Source organism: Metopolophium dirhodum, chromosome 1, assembly GCF_019925205.1.
Source record: "Metopolophium dirhodum isolate CAU chromosome 1, ASM1992520v1, whole genome shotgun sequence".
In the NCBI taxonomy this organism is placed as follows: domain Eukaryota; kingdom Metazoa; phylum Arthropoda; class Insecta; order Hemiptera; family Aphididae; genus Metopolophium; species Metopolophium dirhodum.
This window is the reverse complement of record NC_083560.1, coordinates 66,041,728-66,061,066: the sequence shown is the minus strand read 5'-3', so window position 1 is coordinate 66,061,066 and position 19,339 is coordinate 66,041,728. Positions and strand designations below refer to the sequence as shown.

At 28.4% G+C, this 19,339-nt stretch overlaps 1 protein-coding gene across 2 annotated transcripts in view; it reads right to left on the bottom strand.

Moving 5' to 3' along the window:
- Nucleotides 1-1,284: 1,284 nt before the first annotated feature.
- Nucleotides 1,285-19,339, bottom strand: part of LOC132934457 (cyclic nucleotide-gated cation channel beta-1) — a 33,798-nt gene continuing 15,743 nt past the window's right edge. For both annotated transcript variants that reach the window (XM_061000757.1, XM_061000758.1), the window contains 10 exons: nt 18,474-18,623; nt 18,142-18,401; nt 12,981-13,079; nt 12,434-12,621; nt 11,628-11,769; nt 8,907-9,066; nt 7,538-7,719; nt 5,697-5,860; nt 2,519-2,620; nt 1,285-2,288 (listed from right to left, as the gene is read on the bottom strand). In XM_061000757.1, coding sequence (XP_060856740.1) covers nt 2,183-2,288; nt 2,519-2,620; nt 5,697-5,860; nt 7,538-7,719; nt 8,907-9,066; nt 11,628-11,769; nt 12,434-12,621; nt 12,981-13,079; nt 18,142-18,401; nt 18,474-18,623 — 1,553 coding nt within the window. In that variant the 3' untranslated portion in view covers nt 1,285-2,182. The remainder of the gene's footprint in view (nt 2,289-2,518; nt 2,621-5,696; nt 5,861-7,537; nt 7,720-8,906; nt 9,067-11,627; nt 11,770-12,433; nt 12,622-12,980; nt 13,080-18,141; nt 18,402-18,473; nt 18,624-19,339) is intronic.

Sequence of the window (19,339 nt, the reverse complement as noted above, 5' to 3'; positions counted from 1 at the left end):
TATATTTATTCGGATGTAAATATTAAAATATAATATAACATAAAATATTAAAATACATACTAATAAATTAACAATAGTTAAAATAAAAAAAGATTGGTAAGTGGGTCACTGTTATAATGGATATTGAGTTCAATTTGAATTCAATGATAAATCAATGCATACGAAAAACGATTTATGATGGCCTGGTATAACGATGGCCTGTCAGCCTATAAATTACTATTTTATGATATTATAATTTATAATGCTATTAAAGTAATTTATTTTACTACCAAGTATTAGTTATACCATATTCAGTAGGTTGAATACATTTTTTCCGAAAAAATCGTATTTGAGATTTTTATTGTGTGTATAAAATAGAATAATAGATAGGGACTTCAGTTTCAAGCAACCACAAATAATATTTGTAAACTACAACAAAATAACTAAGTTAAATTGTTATTTTTGTTTAAATATCTAAGTTCTTCCAAATATCTATTGAAAAAAAATTGTGCTTATATATTTCTTTGAGTTTTTGGTTCTAATATTATGATCTACTTATGGGTATCATTGTATTAAAATTTCAAACTATTTGACCAAGCAAAAATAATTTATCGACAATAAAAGAATAAAAAGCGGGAACCGCTCTGCTGTACAATAGTTGTTGAGTACCTATGTCATTGTAATGGACGTGTTAATTTTAAATTAAATGATAAATCACCTATACAAAAAACGATTCAAAGCGGAGACAGTGTGTCAATCTAGCACACTTAAATAAATAATCTAATTAAATAATTTAAAAAAAAATTAGTAAAAATCGAAATTTACTCATGACTATAAATAGGGTTATTTTCCGGTTAACTTTTTTGTTATAGATAGAAATATTTATCTATAGTTTCAAGTTTTTTGATCGAGCAAATCATTTTTTATCGACACTAATAATTTAAAAGAAAATAATAAATATCGAAAATTTCTTTTACCTGTAATATCTCAAAAAGATATTTTGAAAATTGTATTGTGTATAAAAAATAATAATATGAACATTAGTTGAAAAATTCATATATTTACGGTTATTTTCTTTGGTTGCACCAAAAAAAAAAAACCAAACAATTTTGTCAAAAACTGGATTTGCGAAAATTTCTGTTTTTTTTCTGATTATTTTGAAAAATACAAGATATTTTAAACTTAGACCTCTCAAAAGTGCCAACCATGAACCAGATCCAATTTTCTATCCAATGCATATAATAATATTATTACACATTAAATCACAAGTTCGGAGTTCGAATCAAAAATTAAACACAAAATATATAATTGTATTCAAGGTCTCAATTTTATTAGAATAAAAAATTCTAGCAGACGCCTCATACCTTATTGTAGCTTTTTAAAAAAAAAATCTTAGTTTTTACAGTTAATTTATCAGAACCTAACTGAACTGTTTCTGATTACATTAATAATTAATATTAATACATATATACAATTGACCTATTGCCTATGAATGATTATTGCATTTATTACATACCTACTATAATTACTAATAAAAAGTTTATAGTTACATCATTAATACATTTATACAATATTTTGTTGCTTTAAAGGTGGTTAAAGTTATATATTCATTACAACCTCTTAAAAGGTTGAATATACCCGCATGTGTTGTCTCCGTCTAATATTTAGAACCTCAATTAGGACATTTTTTATATTTTAATATATTCGTATAACTTGCTACAAAATTATAATAAGCCAACAGAGGGCCCAAAACAATATTCTAACTTATTTAAATTGTATAATTGACAATAGGTCAATAAGTAGCAGAGCAAAATGGACTATTCTGAACGTATAATTTATTCTTTAGTTAGCAAGTTGGAGACTACACACGTGGGCTCTTAAACACATTTATAAAAATAAATATATATTATTTTACAATAAGTAATTTAAAACTATATCATGTAAAATCTGAGTTAATACTTTATAGTCCCTTTCGTACAAATGGTTCTAGGGACGCCACTGATACATTATGTATAGGTACATAATACATAATACTTATGATATTATAGATATAATTGATATACCTAAATATCGAGTTTTGCTTATATTCTTATATTGCGATGTAGACATGTAGTGTAAATATATTATAATCATGGAAATAATGTTTATCTATTTAGAATAGTTGAAGATGTTCGATGATCAAATATTTTAGACATGAGTAGATTTATAAAACTCGCATCAAGTTTTCCGTGCTGTTTCCGTATTGTTCGTCTAGTAGTTCATTGGGTATTTGCCTGTGTTCTCTTGCTGCATTTTGTTGAATCAGCTCCCTAAGACGAACAAAACAGAAATAATTAAATTAAAACGGAATAAGTTAATTTACAAAAATTAAACTCGGTGGCACTTGGCGTTGGCAATAAAAATGTTTGAGCAACTTTTAAACTTTTTATTTTGAAATTCCATTATTAAATAATTACCTTATGTACTACCTAATTATTGTTTATTTATAATATACTTCTGCAAGGATAATAATCAAAATACGACACTAATGGGTACTCACCTCGCTTTGCGTTTAAGTATTTCTTGTGCGTTCGGGTAAAACTTGATGGCTTCGTTAAGATCTTCTTTGCTTAGAACAAAAATATTGGAAAACCCATGAGATCTGCGTTTTATAACAAAATAAGTTATTAGTAGAGCCCAAAATTAAATTCCCAATAAACTATCATTAGATAGCGAAAAATTACCTTTTTTTTATTACAAAAGATCAATTTAATACACAAATGGCATGTTTTAATATTTCAGTCAGTTAAATAAATTCAAAGATTAAAAACGATGATGACAAAATTGGGAATAAATAATAATATTTGTCGGCGATGGTTTTTATTGTTGAACATCATGAGTATTATTAATATTATTAGTATTATTCATTGAAAACATTCTTAAACAAAAATATAAACCTGAGATTCTGTTCAATTCTAATCTCAACCTCTACACTTTTTAAATTGTGAGCATTGCATTAATCTTAACAAAATATTTTAAACTAAGAACCTATTATTCTCACTAAAAACTTGAAATGTGTATGTTGCATCCATATCGCGTTATTGTGTGTCTTACGAAATGGACAACGTTTGCATCCATTTCACGAAATGCAACCGCAGTTACTTCACTTCACGCAATTACATAATATGGATTATGTTTCGTGAAATGGACTCAACTTGTTCCGTCATTTGAAAAAATTGTAATTTTATTTGTAACTATAAAACAAATGACCACCAGATGATACACCGTAACATATTCAAAATATTTTGACTTGTTTTAAGCTGTTTACGTACATTTTAAGTTTTCAATTATTTTAGTTTTTTTTGCTATAAGTGTCAATTAAATTTTATTCGTTGGGTCAAAAAGCTTATAAAGTTAATACAAGGCTTCCTAATATATTTTTACAATGGCAGTTGAAAAATATTAAAAATACAGTCACAATTTTTTTAATAAGCATTTTTAAAATGCATTTAAAGTTTGAATTTTGGCAAAATACGTAAAAATTACGAAAATGTGCAAACTATTTTGAGTTATAAATTCATAAAAATGTATTTTTTTAAATCTAAGATTTGAAAATGTAATAAAAGATTTCTCATAAGATTGCCTACCTCAATAAAAACTACAAAAAAATTAAATTAAAATAAAAAAAACACACTATTGAAAAATTAATACATTGATCGCTCCAGGGCTTGCAAACGTTATAATAACGTTATATTTGACAAGAAACTATTGAAATTTGTAAACGTAATTATAGCGGAAAGCGATAATCAAAAATAATTAAATACCGTAAAACAAAACATAACGATTAACAAAATATATTATATATCATTAAACAAAATGTATCGCAAAACGTTATTTATAGAATATCATTGAACGAAAAATAACGCAAAACGAAATATTTTAAAATTAATTTATTTAAAAGATCTATTGGTTTCGTAGAAACATTAATTTCATGCAAACATCTAAGAATTGATTATATTATATTCCGTATCCGGGTCATTAGTTATTACTTATTACCTACCCACATTAGTTATGATTTTTAAATTTAATAGGTACCTATTAAGGGGATTCCATACCGTGATTTTCTGTTTTTGTCTAACACACGCACGTCATAGGATTTTAGACGGATTCTTTGCCAAACATATCAATTGATATAATGAAGTGATAAGAATTCTGAAAAAAAGATTTGAATTCGTCGTCAAGTCTACTTGAAATCAACTTTCTCACAATTTTTATTTTTTGATTTTAGCTTCTCCAAAAATTGAAATACAAAAATGTTTAAATACTCTTTTTTAATATGACGTTTTCTAGAATTTGGGGGGATAATATCAAAAATGTGGGGAAATTGATTAAAAGTAGACTTGACGACGAATTCAAATCTGTTTTCAGAATTCTTATCGCTTCAATAGATCAATTGGAATGTTTGGAAAAAAACACGTCTAAAATATATGTCGCAAGTGTGTTAGACAAAAACAGAAAATCACGGTATCGAATCCCCTTAACACTGTTTTAAATAACGATAAACGCAAAAATTGTGTAACGTTTTAATTGTAAATAACATAAAATAGATTTTTTTTTTCAAATGCAAACCCTGCTCCGCTCATGATCTAAAATGAAGTAGTTAAAAATTTATAAAATGTTTGACTTTTATAACTATAAGAATTGAAAATTTAAATCAAGGTTCCACGTAAATAGGTAAATAAATTACTTTATTCTCAATGATATCATCAAATATTCTTAGAAATAAAATATCGTAGGTTGGTTGTCTTCGCTCAAAATCGTTTTTCATATACAATGATATTATATCATTGAATTCAAATTTAACACTAATCTAAAAAAAAAAACCAACATCATTCTAAAATCAAATTATTTATCGCTCCACTCAGAATCTAAATTTAAAGTTTTTTAATTTTTGTTATATGGACATCCAAATGACGGAACAAGTTCCGTTGATGACGGTTTAGGTATCCATTTCACGAAATGAAATCCATACCATACGGAACCAATCGCGCTCCTTCAAAATTACCTCAAGTCTATAAAAAGTATATTGTCAATACACATTGCTTGCAAATGTACTAACTACCTAACAGATTTTTGGTTTCTTCATCTTAAAAAAATTTTCACATAATAATTTACAACTCCATTTGTAAGTTAGAATAATTCCGTCAAGGGCAACGAAATATTCAGTCCCCACAAATACGCCATGTTGTCATTTATAACAGAACCTTCAACCACCATCAAATTATAGGTACCGAATAAATATAATTTGAACTTTGAAGTGCCTATTATCCGCAGAATATAATGGCCTACAGTGGCGTAACTGGATAAAAATCTAGGGGGGGCAAAAAAATTAACCTCCCGTTCGGCCGTTCCTGTATTCATAATCGCGATTTCAAGATAATAACGTGTTCACGAACACTGACAATACTGACAATAACACTGACAATACGTCAACATAATATAGTTCTACAAGAGAAACCGAAAATAAATATAAACTTTTATTAAGTAATTTGAGGAAAAAAATATTTTAATATTATGTTAACAGTCTTATTAAGAATACTTTTTAAATGTAGATTATTTGGAGGGACAAAATGATACTTTTGCCTCCACAAACATTTCTGGAGGGGGGGCAAGCGTGCCCCCCCGCAATTACACTACTGATGGCCTATATAATATATATAACCTTAATTGGCTATTACCTGACGTCTGCCGTTCTCCGGTTAGTACCACATAGACTCAACAAGCTGATTTCGCCGAACACCGATCCTTCCGTGAGTGTGGCTAATACTTCGTCGTCGTTTTCACCTCCGACTACTTGCACTTGGCCGGTTTTCACAATGTACATCTCTTTGCCGACCTCGCCCTATCGAATATTCATAATATGTTATTAAACTTCTAGAACCTTGCGCGCATTGATTTCCATTCATGTGCAGGAATCCTCGTATATACTTATAATATATTAATGCATTGATCACACATGTTAAAATATGTGTTTAAAATACATTATTTACTGGAATCACAAAAACAGTCACTTACATAAACAATTATTGTAGTATTGGTTTGGACTTGCTTGATAAAGAAAATCAATTTTTCAGAAGGGTTTTTATTATCTGTGTACATCACTGGCTATATAGGTTAACGTTTAATTAAAATATAGTGTGTAGTACGAAAAATTGAAAATTTAAAGGCTTGGCGACTTATAACCAATTATCATTAGATGTTTTTGTGTACATATACAAAATACATGTTGTGTACAAATATATATATGATTTTATATTATTTCACTACAATATAGAGAATACGACCATCAGTCTTGTAAAGAATACTTTTATTTTGTATTCGAATAAATGACAATTAAGGTATTCAGAATACGTATTCAAACAGTTTTTTAAAAATATATTCAGAATACATACTCGAATACTTTATAAAGTATTCAAATACTAGTAGAATACTTTTTTTCACAACTAGTTTTTGTCAGTTTTTGAATGGTTGGTAATTAACATTTATTAATTAATAATTAAAAATACAACGTAATCATAAGTTATTTATAAATTTTGACCACATATAATACGGCCAATACGGGATACAACACATTGGTGCTTATAAAAATAATAATATCATGGGCCAATATTATATTTCGTTCAAAGAATAAAATTAATGTTCATGATTTATAATATGTCTTGTCACAAATTTAAAACTATTTTTCTGGATTGGAAAAAAGTATTTTTTTAATGAATAAAAAATACAAATAAAAGTATTCAGAATACGTATTTGAATACTTTTAAGAAAATAAATACGGTGTTTATTCGTAATGATTAGATGGTATACTGCGTATACCCTCAGTTTACAGTTTACCCTCCAATAGTCACTATACAGCACTAGTTGTTTTTTTCTTATAATTTATAAACGTATTAGTATATACAATACAAAGCTAATTTGTGTTATTAGCTTTGATATTAGAGTGAACTGTCAAATTAAGTAAGAATGTTATCTAGGCCTTTCGTAAATTTGTATTGATATTTTTGAAGTAAATTATTATGTGCATTTCAACATTTCAATATTTTACATTGTTATATAATTCACTTTAAAATTAAAGTATCAATCAAACCCTTTAAGTTGCTCTATTGTTTAGATAATAATCTTATTTTTAAGTTGGATTATAGGTCAATTTACTCTAATATTAAAGCTTTCAGCACAAAATTAGTCCATCTGAACCCAAATTTGATAGGTATTTACGTTGGACATTTGTGAGACAAGACAACACAAATGTGGTGTGCTGTTTTCTTAACGTATAATTTAAAAAATTAAAATGCAGCATTTTGAATCCAATACGCGTTCAGCAGGTATATCTATAGCCATGTAAGTATGCTGCAGAGTACAGATATGCTCTATACAACTTTAAAAAAAAAAAAAAATAGAGTAAGGTACTTATCTAATATTTATGGACCTACTATATGGTTGCAGCACCAAACTGTTCAAACCACAAGTCTACAACACTTAACAGTCTTAATACTCAGTAGCAGTAGTTCCTAATACTCACTTTGCGGCATATATAATCTCCTGGCAAGTACAATATCGGTCGCAGTTTTAACACCAACTCTCGCAATAATGCTTTGTCACAGTCTTTGAACAACTGTACCTTGTTCAACGTCTTCATGTGCACGTTGATGGCTACGTCGGTTTTCATTTTATGTGGCAGAGAGTCCAAAATACGATTTTCATCTGTTTGAAAAAAATAAATAACATTCAAGAATAGAGGCATAGGTACATTAATCAATTAATTAATTCATCAACATTAATCAATGTACAATCAAGCGCATTTTATGTTGACTGGCGAGTGGCGAGCATCTGAAACGTCTCCAAAAATGAAGTTAAACGCTTTAATTTTTTTTGCTAATTTTATTTATGAATAACTTATATATTTTATAAAAAATGTTTTTTTAAAACCAAAAAAGTTGGTTAGTGGGTAAGTATACATATAATTCATAAACGAAGAATATAAAATATTTAAATATATATTAATTCCAATCAATATTGTGATATAATTATTAAAGACGCGTGCAGGGGTGACCTGGCTTATTAACATTACCTCTCTATATACTTCATACGTTTACTTGTATAAAATACTATATGTAATAATTTTAGATATTTTGATTTTACATTATTAACAAATATAACTTCTATTTTTAACTTAGACAAAATGTAGTGGAATTTTATAATCAAACCTCTGCGTCTGTGGCCGGTTTTGTGTTGTAAGATTATTTAAAATTGTTGTACAAAATAATCAATAAACCACTTAAATTTTTTAATTTGTTTTAAAATAATTCAAAAAGAGAACTGTAAAGATTATTTGTTTGTGATTTTTAAAACAAGTGTAAATACACCCAACTTTATCTATAGGAACACATTTTGAGAGGTTTAAAGTTTCCATAACAGTAATTATAGGCATACTTATACTTATCTATTAAAAAATAATTTATATATTGATATTAATATATTATTATAAAATGTTCGGGAAGTTTAACACCTAAAGCCACTCCCTCCTCTCAAAGTACATTGTAACTTGAAAATAATGGCGAAAACATTAAATTGGACTAATAAAATTTCCCGGGCGGAAATGTTTTCACATACCGTCCTTGGAGAACATGCATATTAATATTTATAGGCATAGGTGAAACTAGAAAATTTATTAGGACATGCCAAATGATAATAATGAAAAAAACTTCTGATTACAAAATCAGTTTTTTATTTGGTCAGTATATGTTATCCAGTCAGTATTAGCCATTATAGGTCTGTAGGTAGATGGCCCGATTGGCCCGACCAGTAGTTTCGCCTATGTTACCTATATATTATACAATCTATATTCATGCTTATTAAGTATAAAATATAATACGAGTATTATTATCCACCTAAAGTTCTTTGCTGTTCCCAAGTGAACGAAAACCATTGTTCCACCCGTTGTCGTATTCGTGGAGGTATGTTTAATTTCCTCAAATATTCTAACGTTTCGTCTTGAAGTTTCCTGTATTCGGTTTGAGATCTAGTGGCCGTCGCTATTATGTCACGTATCTATAAGAAAACATAAAAATATAAAAAAAACAATAATAAAAGACACGTCATAAAAACACCAATAATGCAAATTACAATACCTATAATATATAATATGTATTAGGTGTTATGCACCTAACATCTTGTACTTAAAATATACTACAAGAACGATTTGGCTGATGAGCAGGTGTGTGCAGATGTCCACTAGGCCGCTCCTTATATTTAGATTTTGGTACTGGTATTCGATAAAATTATCAATTAGGTAGGCATGTCTACTATCTAACAATAAATTAAACAAAACTTGTACGTCACAAGTAGGTGGTCGAAAATCGAATGGTAATATGTTAATTTAACCTAAGTTCCTAGCAGGTAAAAATCACCAGTTAGTATGAATACCTACGTTAAGTTCTTATACACCCAGGGGCGCAATTTCAATGAAAAAACTGGGGGTGCTGAAGCCCCTCTATTTTTGTTGTCATATTATCATATGGTTATAGATAGTCAGAGGATGAAATCGTACAATACCCATTCAACAATTACCTAAAATATTTAGTACTGACTATAATGCTTTGGAAAGTATAATATTATTTAATTAAGAATTAATTAATAAGCACAATAACTAATAAGTAAACATTTTTTTTTAAATTTAATTAAATTTTACACGTCACTCTAATATTATTTTTCTTTCAGTTTTAGCAAAAATATGTATATAAATATGTATAAATATGTATACTTCATTTACATCAATTTGATTGGTCAAGTCTTTTTCAATATACAATATTGACAAATCTACTAATCTCTGTTGACCCATTGATACCCTAAGCCAAGTTATAACTTTTCTTAAGGCTTAAAAGGATCTTTCACAAGTAGCTGAACTGATTGGAAGTGTGAACATGAAAACAATGGTAAGAGTGTAAAATAACTTTACTAATACCACTGAGACAGATAACAGTGCAAACTTTAAATTTAGTTTAGAGATTTTATAGGTTTTTACTTACTGGTAGTGGCAGATATTTCTCTTAGCTTCATAAACGGTCGTTTTTTTGTTATATTTATACTTTTCAAATATTGAAAACATTTTGTTATGAGTAAAAGTGTATGACTAAATTACTTATAAAACAAAATAATCCAAATGGTTCTTTCAAATAAACTTACGAATTCACACGTTCACTGTTGTCTATTCGAGCGGTTAATTGTTAATGAATGCAGGGTGGCAGTGTTGACTTATGTAGACGATAATAATATAAGCAAATAGCAATTCCAAAACATTGGTCACTAGTATAAATAGAATTATTTACTATCATTATCAATGATAAAATTATGACAGTGGCAATAGTGGATTGGGATTTGTCCATAGACACATAGAGTATTTTGAGTAATATATTTTGTCACGCTGCAAATGTGTCCAGCGATGCGTTTTCGCCGAATTGCTGTACGGACGGGTGTTATCGACACCGCTACGGTATTTACAAATAATCTAAATTTAAAATGTTCACTATGATTTTATGTTTTTATTACACGTCTTACGTGTTACCCGTCTACACTCTACATACACAAACGTTTCATCAGAATATCACATGATTAGTTTCTTAAATAATAATATTATTTATAAATATAAATAAAAATAACATAATAAAAACTGTTTTTTTAAACATAATGACTATTAAAATGTAAATTAACATGAACAAATTTGGGTTTGGTAATTTCAAAATTGGAGGGGCTAAGCACACCCAAGCCCCCCCTCAAATTACGCCTATGTATACACCATTGATTTTATAATATATTGCAAAATCAATGATAGGTATAAACGAAAAAATAGACCAGCATGTAAGTTCGCTACGCGAATAAGAACATAACGAATACAAATTGCCTTTCTACTTTATTTAGACTTAGGATTGAAATGTTCGAAAAATTTAGAATTTTAAAATACTCATAACTAGCTTTAGAATTAAATTATGAAAAAGAAACATACGAGACTCATCGTAGACAATTTTTAATTTCTACTTTTAGCACTAGTTCATTTTAGACAAATTAATGGTTTGGAACCAAGAATCTGGATAAAACGGATTGAATACGAAATTATACTATTGTAATCCGGTAGGTCAAAATATTACGTATATTATGTATATAAAGGTACAAGAATGCGTGTCTAAATAGAAATTTTGAAGGTTGACGGTAAAATAACATGTTCTTTAAATTATTCGAGTGAATTATTTGCGAATGAATTATTGAGAGCGTAGCGAGCGGTAATTTTTGAATTTTCTGTACCGGAAATTGTTTAGGCTGCACTAATAATTATTGTAGAATAATAGGTATAAAATAATATTTTAAACTTTACGGATCAGTTGCATGTCTCAGACCACTTATTATATTATAGCGGCAATATACTTTCATTGCTTTAATACCATTTATATTAAATTACCATGTATAAAAATAAGCCAAAGGGGTTATGACACCCTCATTCCACCCCACTCCCCCCCCCCCCCCCCCCCCCCCGAGTATACCTCTGATACAGATACAAATTCAGACATAATTTATTTAAGTGCTGTACTGCGCTATAACGATATATTTATAATACATACCTGTCCGATTAAAATCGCAAACACGAAAACGCCCATCAGCCAGCTAGCAGTCATGAACAAGTATTCAGCTTCGTTTTCCGGATGTGGATTTTTCCCGATGGAAGTTGCTGTTTTGGTGGCGAAGAAAAAACAGCGTATATACCTGCAGTGTAATATAAATTGAATGGCAAGAACGTTTATACTTGTCTATGGTTTTGGTTATACTGTTGCAATGGAATTTAGTAAATACAAATAGTATATAGTCCTATAGTCTATACCTATTATATAAGATATAAACTATAAAGATATTTGATAATTTAAATGTTTACTGATTTTGTACCCGAATGTTTTAAAAAATAAAAAATTAATTAGTATTTATATACCTAATATATTTTTCAGATTATAAATATTTAAAAAAATAAAACATTAATGCTTTAAATGTAACGCTCTTAAGCCCACCCTTGTACCACTGATCAATGGCCATAGGCGCAATTTAGGTTAAATTTATGGGGTGCTAGATTTATGTCGACTAAAGTGATCAGTGGAAAGATTTTCCCCCACCCCCTCCATTCATACACCTTCGCATTAATCTTAATATAAACAATTTCCTATCTATAAAATAATACATTATGAAAATGATAAGGTCTTAAAAATAATTGTATCTAAATACCTATGGCATAATATTATAGTCAATAAAAATTCGATGATGCTAAGCACCCCCAATCACCCCCCAAAATTGCGTCTATCCCAGCCCCATAACTGTAGCAAGTATAAATTTGATTACCGATCGTTAATGTAAAATTATATTTTGTTAAAGTTGTACTCACGCGTTCCCCTGACCGTTGAACACCCAGTTGTTCGTAGCAAGCCCTTCTTTAACCGAAACATAGTAATACGCACAAGCATTTAGATGCACTAAGTAGACCATGTACGTCAATGTTCTTGTTACTCGGACTACATACGGTGACGATAGAACGCTATCAAAATGGTCGAAGAATTCCCAAAACGTCTGAATCTTTATAACAGAGGTATATGTATATTATACATTTTTATAATATTATAGTTAAATGTGCACCTATTAATGCAAATTATATGGACGACAATAGTCGACATAGGTCAAAAATATATAAAATCACGAATTATTTTCTTTATTCTGATTATCTACAAAAACAAATTAAATAACTGTATTGATGCAGTTTTGCATTAACTGAATAGTATATACCTAATAGTGTATACCTACCTAAAATTGTATACACGAAAAGTAACAACTTTTCCTCAAACACTGGAAAATTTTTTGTTCTACTAACTTTCAAAATATCAATGTCTAAAGCGAAAACTAATTATAAATTGTACTATAATACTTTATTGTTTTACCTTAATTATTCGATTTAGTCTCATCAAAGGTAACATTTCTGAAGTTAACCCTGGTGTTATACATATCAAGTCAGCCGGCAGAAGGGAAATTATGTCCAACTAAAAATAAAATCATTATATTATATAAGTATTACAAAAAATAATAATAAATTAATAACTAATTTTAGATTCTGAGGGGAGTAATGAATATATTGAATTTACAATGATGTGCTTTTTGGATCTAGTTGGGAATTATGAGAGATGAAAAAAATTCCCAGTATTTTTCAAAATAATCGGGTTACAACATTTTTTTAGTTAAAACCAATTGTATACAATATTGATTTGTATTTTTGTTGTAACTAAAAAATTTACTGTAGGTGCTGAAATCTATCACCAAATGTTTAAATGTTTATATTAGCATTTTATTTAGATGTTAAAATGTTCAAACAATTTTGACGCTTTTTGAGCTATATATAGTGTACACCCATTACCCACACAGCATTTGGGAAATAATAATATTATATATTTTTAACTTGACTTGACTTGTTTCGTCATTTGGATGTCCATACAACAAAAATTAAAAAACTTTAATTTTAGATTCTGAGTGGAGCGATAAATAATTTTATTTTACAATGATGTTGGTTTTTTTTTAAATTCGATATCGTGATTTTCTGTTTTTGTCTAACACACTCGCGACATATATTTTAGACGTGTTTTTTGCCAAACATTCCAATTGATCTATTGAAGCGATAAGAATTCTGAAAACAGATTTGAATTCGTCGTCAAGTCTACTTTTAATCGACTTTCCCACATTTTTGATATTATCCCCCCAAATTCCAGAAAACGTCATATTAAAAAAGAGTATTTAAACATTTTTGTATTTCAATTTTTGGAGAAGTTAAATCAAAAAATAAAAATTGTGGTAAAGTCGATTTCAAGTAGACTTGACGATGAATTCAAATCTTTTTTTCAGAATTCTTATCACTTCATTATATCAATTGATATGTTTGGAAAAGTGTCCGTCTAAAATCCTTTGACGTGCGTGTGTTAGACAAAAACAGAACATCACGGTATGGAATCCCCTTAATACCTATTAAATTTAAAAATAATAACTAGTGTGGGTAGGTAATAACTAATGGCCCGGATACGGAATATAATATAATCAATTCTTAGATGTTTGCATGAAATAAATGTTTCTACGAAACCAATAGATCTTTTAAATAAATAAATTTTAAAATATTTCGTTTTGCGTTATTTTTTGTTCAATGATATTCTATAAATTACGTTTTGCGATATATTTTGTTTAATGATATATAATATATTTTGTTAATCGTTATATTTTGTTTTTCGGTATTTAATTATTTTTGATTATCGCTTTCCGTTATAATTACGTTTACAAATTTCAATAGTTTCTTGTCAAATATAACGTTCTTATAACGTTTGCCAGCCCTGGAGCGATCAATGTATTAATTTCTCAATGATGTGTTTTATTATTTTAATTTAATTTAATTTTTATTTTTATTGAGGTAGGCAATCTTATGAGAAATGTTTTATTACATTTTCAAATCTTAGATTTAAAAAAATACATTTTTATGAATTTCTAACTCAAAATAGTTAGCACATTTTCGTAATTTTTACGTATTTTGTCAAAATTCAAACTTTAAATGCATTTTAAAAATGCTTATTAAAAAAATTGTTACTGTATTTTTAATATTTTTCAACTGCCATTGTAAAAATATATTAGGAGCCTTGTATTAACTTTATAAGCTTTTTTGACCCAATGAATAAAATTTAATTGACACTTATAGAAAAAAAAACTAAAATAATTAAAAACTTAAAATGTCCGTAAACAGCTCAAGTCAAAATATTTTGAAAATGTTACGGTGTATAGAAAATGCTTATAATTTTCAAAATCATTCCTGATAAGAAAGTGAATCTAGTTGAATCTTTGGAAGCAAAAAAAAAAGGTGGATAAGTGGCTAAAGTACCAACTAGATTCACTTTCCTATCAGAAAAGTTACTATTGAAGAAAATCCAAGCACTTTTACTGTCCTAAAAGGTGATGGCAAACACAAAAATAAAAAAAAAAAATAAAAAAAAACACACATCATTGTAAAATCAATACATTCATCGCTTCGCTCAGAATCTAAAAGGTGGATAAGTGGAAGTCTCTCTGCTGTACAGTAGGTTACAAGTGGGTTACTGTAATGGATGGTGTTAAATTTGAATTCAATGATATAATATCATTGTATAAGAAAAACGATTCTGAGCGAAAACGGTCAGTCAGCCTATGATATTACCAAGTATATTTCATGATATTATTGTGAATAAAGTAATTTATATATAACCTATTTATGTGGAGCCTTGTTTTAAATTTTCAATCCTTAGCCATAAAAGTTAAACATTTTATACATTTTTAACTACAAAATAATTAATAAATTATAAATTTGATAAATGTTGTCAAAATTTGAACTTTAAATACTTATAAAAAAAAATTGTGCCTATGTATTTTTAATATTTTTCGACTGCTATTAGAATGATTTATCAGGAGCCTTATATTCAATTTTCACGCTTTTTTACCAAACAAAAAAAATTTTATTGATATTTATAGAAAAAAAACTAAAAAAATTGAAAACTGACAATGTCCGTAAACAGCTCAAAAAGTTTCAAAATATTTTCAAAATTGTATGGTGTATAGAAAATGCTAATATAAACATTCAGTCAAAATTTCATGTTCCTACGGTCATTTGTTTTAGAGTTACACCAAAAACCAAAATCGATTTTCTCGAAAACAGATTTTGCGTAAAGATTCCCGTTTTTCCTTAATTTTGCTTTTGTTTTTCACGTCGCTTTTGAAAACCACTGGAAAATGTTTACTTTTGACCCCCCAAAGTACCAACTAGATTCACTTTCCTATCAGAAAAGTTACTGTTGAAGAAAATTCAAGCACTTTTACTGTCCTAAAAGGTGATGACAGACACAAAAAAAAAAAAATTAAAAAAAAAAAAAACACACATCATTGTAAAATCAATACATTCATCGCTTCGCTCAGAATCTGAAATCAATCGTATATACCTACTTGAAATTCTCAATTAAATATTAATAGTTTTATTAAATGTTTACTGGATAAACCTGTGATATACAGTACAAAGCTTTAAGCTTATTTTTACTGACCTAAGTATGGGTAGATTGCTAAATTAAGTAGCTATTTGGGGTCTACGGTCTACCTTGTGTGGGAGATCTAATGGCTAAATGTTTAAAACGTTGTAGGATAAAACTATAATATTTATTGCACCGGAACTCGTTTATTAATCGATTACATTGTCAATAATGCTGGGCTGAGCTCACTGCTCGCGACTCGTTTAAGTTTGGTATCATAATAATTGGTGTAATAATACGTGATATAATAAATTACAAAATTTTGGCAACGTGAATTTGACATTGTGGCAAGTGGCAACGTCGCATAAAATATTCTATGCTCAATCGTGCTTTATCGGATCTAATTTGCGTTCTACTGGCCGTGTACCTACCTACGCATCATAATTAATGTAGGACGTAGGTACATAATACATTGTACAATGTTACGATTTTCAACCGACAGCCACTGAATATGGTAATACGACGGTATCGCCTTTTTTTTCAATAAATGTTAGTAAAATTTTTTCGCTGTGTCAAACTGCTTGAAAATAGCTATATACAAGGCGAGTAACCTAGCAAGCTGTTATGAAAATAATTCTATTTAAAAGATACGTAGTCACGATTTTTTATTTAAAAGCATTTAAAGTTCAAATTTTGACAACATTTGTCAAAATTATGAAAAATTAAAAATCATTTGAGTAGATTATCTACACTAATATAAACATTAGGTGCAAATTTAAAGTAGGTATATACGATTGATTTTTTTTTGCTTCCAAAGTTTCAACTAGATTCACTTTCTTATCAGGATAGATTTTGAAAAATAATTTTTTTGTCAATACATGAATAAACATTAAACAGTGTCTTCAAACATAAAAAAAAAACATACACATACACACACACACACACACACACACACACACCAATAGGACCAATAGGTACATCATTGTAAAATCAATACATTTATTGCTTGGATTCTAAAACATTTTTAGAACAGACTAGTAAAATATGGGCACAACGTTAATAGTGAATGTTTGAATTTTAATGTTATTACAGATTTATTTTATTTTATTTCGTGTAAGAATCTAATAATTCACTTAAATCCTCAAATAGTTATTTTATGTTGCTAATTGAGCGGTACATCGGTACCTATATAAATAATAAATATTAAATATAATAAATAGTTCTTAGTTCAAAACCCATTATGAATATTGAGTATCAGAATACATGTATACCATATAGCAGGGCTTGCAAACGTTATAGTAACGTTATATTTTACAAAAAACGATTGAAATTTGTAAACGTAATTATAACGGAAAGCGATAATCAAAAATAATTAAATACCGCAAAACAAAACACAACGATTAACAAAATATATATTATATATTATTAAACAAAACATAATGAAAAAACGTAATTTATAGAATATCATTAAACGAATAATAATACAAAATGTAATTTGTAGAATATCGTTGAACGAAATATATCTAACGCAAAACGAAATATTTTAAATCTATATATTTATTTAAAAGATCTAATGGTTTCGTAGAAATATTTATTTCATGCAAACAATCTAAGAATTGATTATATTATATTCCGTACCCGGGCCATTACCTACCCGCATTAGTTTTTATTTTTAAATTTAATAGGTATTATTCTATTAACCCTATTTTAAATAACGATAAATGCAAAACTTGTGTCACGTTTTAGTTCTAAATAACGATAAACGCTAAACTTGGATAACTTTTTAATTCTGTATAACGATAAACGCAAAAGTTGAATAACGTTTTAATTGTAAATAACATAAAACGGATTTTTTTTTCAAATCATGCCCAGCTATATAGGTATTATATTATATATAATAATTTATAATATTATATAATATTAACCTAATTTTGTATATTTGCAGTATCTACTATCTAGTCCCAATGTACCTGGTAGGTACTGACATAGGTATTGTTTTCATAAACATGTTCGTAATAAACCGATTATATTAAATTGTTGAACGCTAAACGCTAATTTAATCATGCTGAGTCTATAATATTACTTTCGATTGAAGTTTTTCCAAATAGTTGACTTCGATGAGTTTCAGGTCACGCACCCAAAACCCGTCCTTAAGGTACATGATTCGTGGTTTGATCACAAATGTGTCCAGCAAATTTATTGCGTCCGTGCAATAGTCTAGCAACATCCACTTCCATAGGTTCTCCGGCGTCTGATAAGGAAATGTTATACGCAACGGTATTACCCAACAGTTATACAGGTAGCACATGGTCACTAGGCTTAACCAAGCCACGTAACAAAAGCCTAAAATAGAACACGTCGAGATGAATACAATTTTTAAAACTGTTTGGCGGTCAGTGTCCACTATATCCGTACTCTGAGGTTCGATGATGAAGTCCAGACTAGTGACCCAAGCCAAAAAGAACCACGAACGTTTTTTCAATGATTTTTCCGGCTGCAGCTCTATTGGCATGTCGGATAACTGGAACCTTGAATGAGCCGATAGCGGGTGTAAACTATCCGCGTCTATATTTAATTAACAATATTAAGTGTTATTATAACAATATAACATCTGCACAGTGTTTAATTGAATAGGTATAACCGTATAGGTGTATTCAATCTGTTCATGAAAAGTTGTAAGTACATTTTATAAAGTGAAAACTGCTTTTTTACACTTTTTGAGACATAAAATATATCGCGAAATAATCACTTTTTCATGAAAGACCAACTTCAATTTGATATCGTGTATTTTTAGTTACAAAGTGGTCATTCAATTACTATATTTAGTATTTACTACACAAATTATTATTATTTACTTATTTAAAATATAGGTACCTACAACCTACACGAGTGTGTATGAGTATTATGACATATTTAATACTTACGACAGGTTTTATACATAATATACGTCTATTACTATTTTATTTTATTTGTATTTATTTATAAAGATAGTTTAGTTACACATTGTATTATTTAATACTTATTTATACATGAAATAAATTGTAAAAATAACTTATTTAAAAAGGGAAAAAAGAAGTTTATTATAAGTATACAGTTATTTGTTTTGTTTTGTTGTTTATTTAATCAGGTCCATAACTTATGACTACAGCTCCTGTAACATTTCATACTAGGTTAGTCATGCACCATGTATGCTAGAGCCGCTAGGCATGTCTTCAAAATAAGTAGGTACCTACCTGGCTACCTACATACCTACTTTAGTTTTACAATAACTTTTACATGAG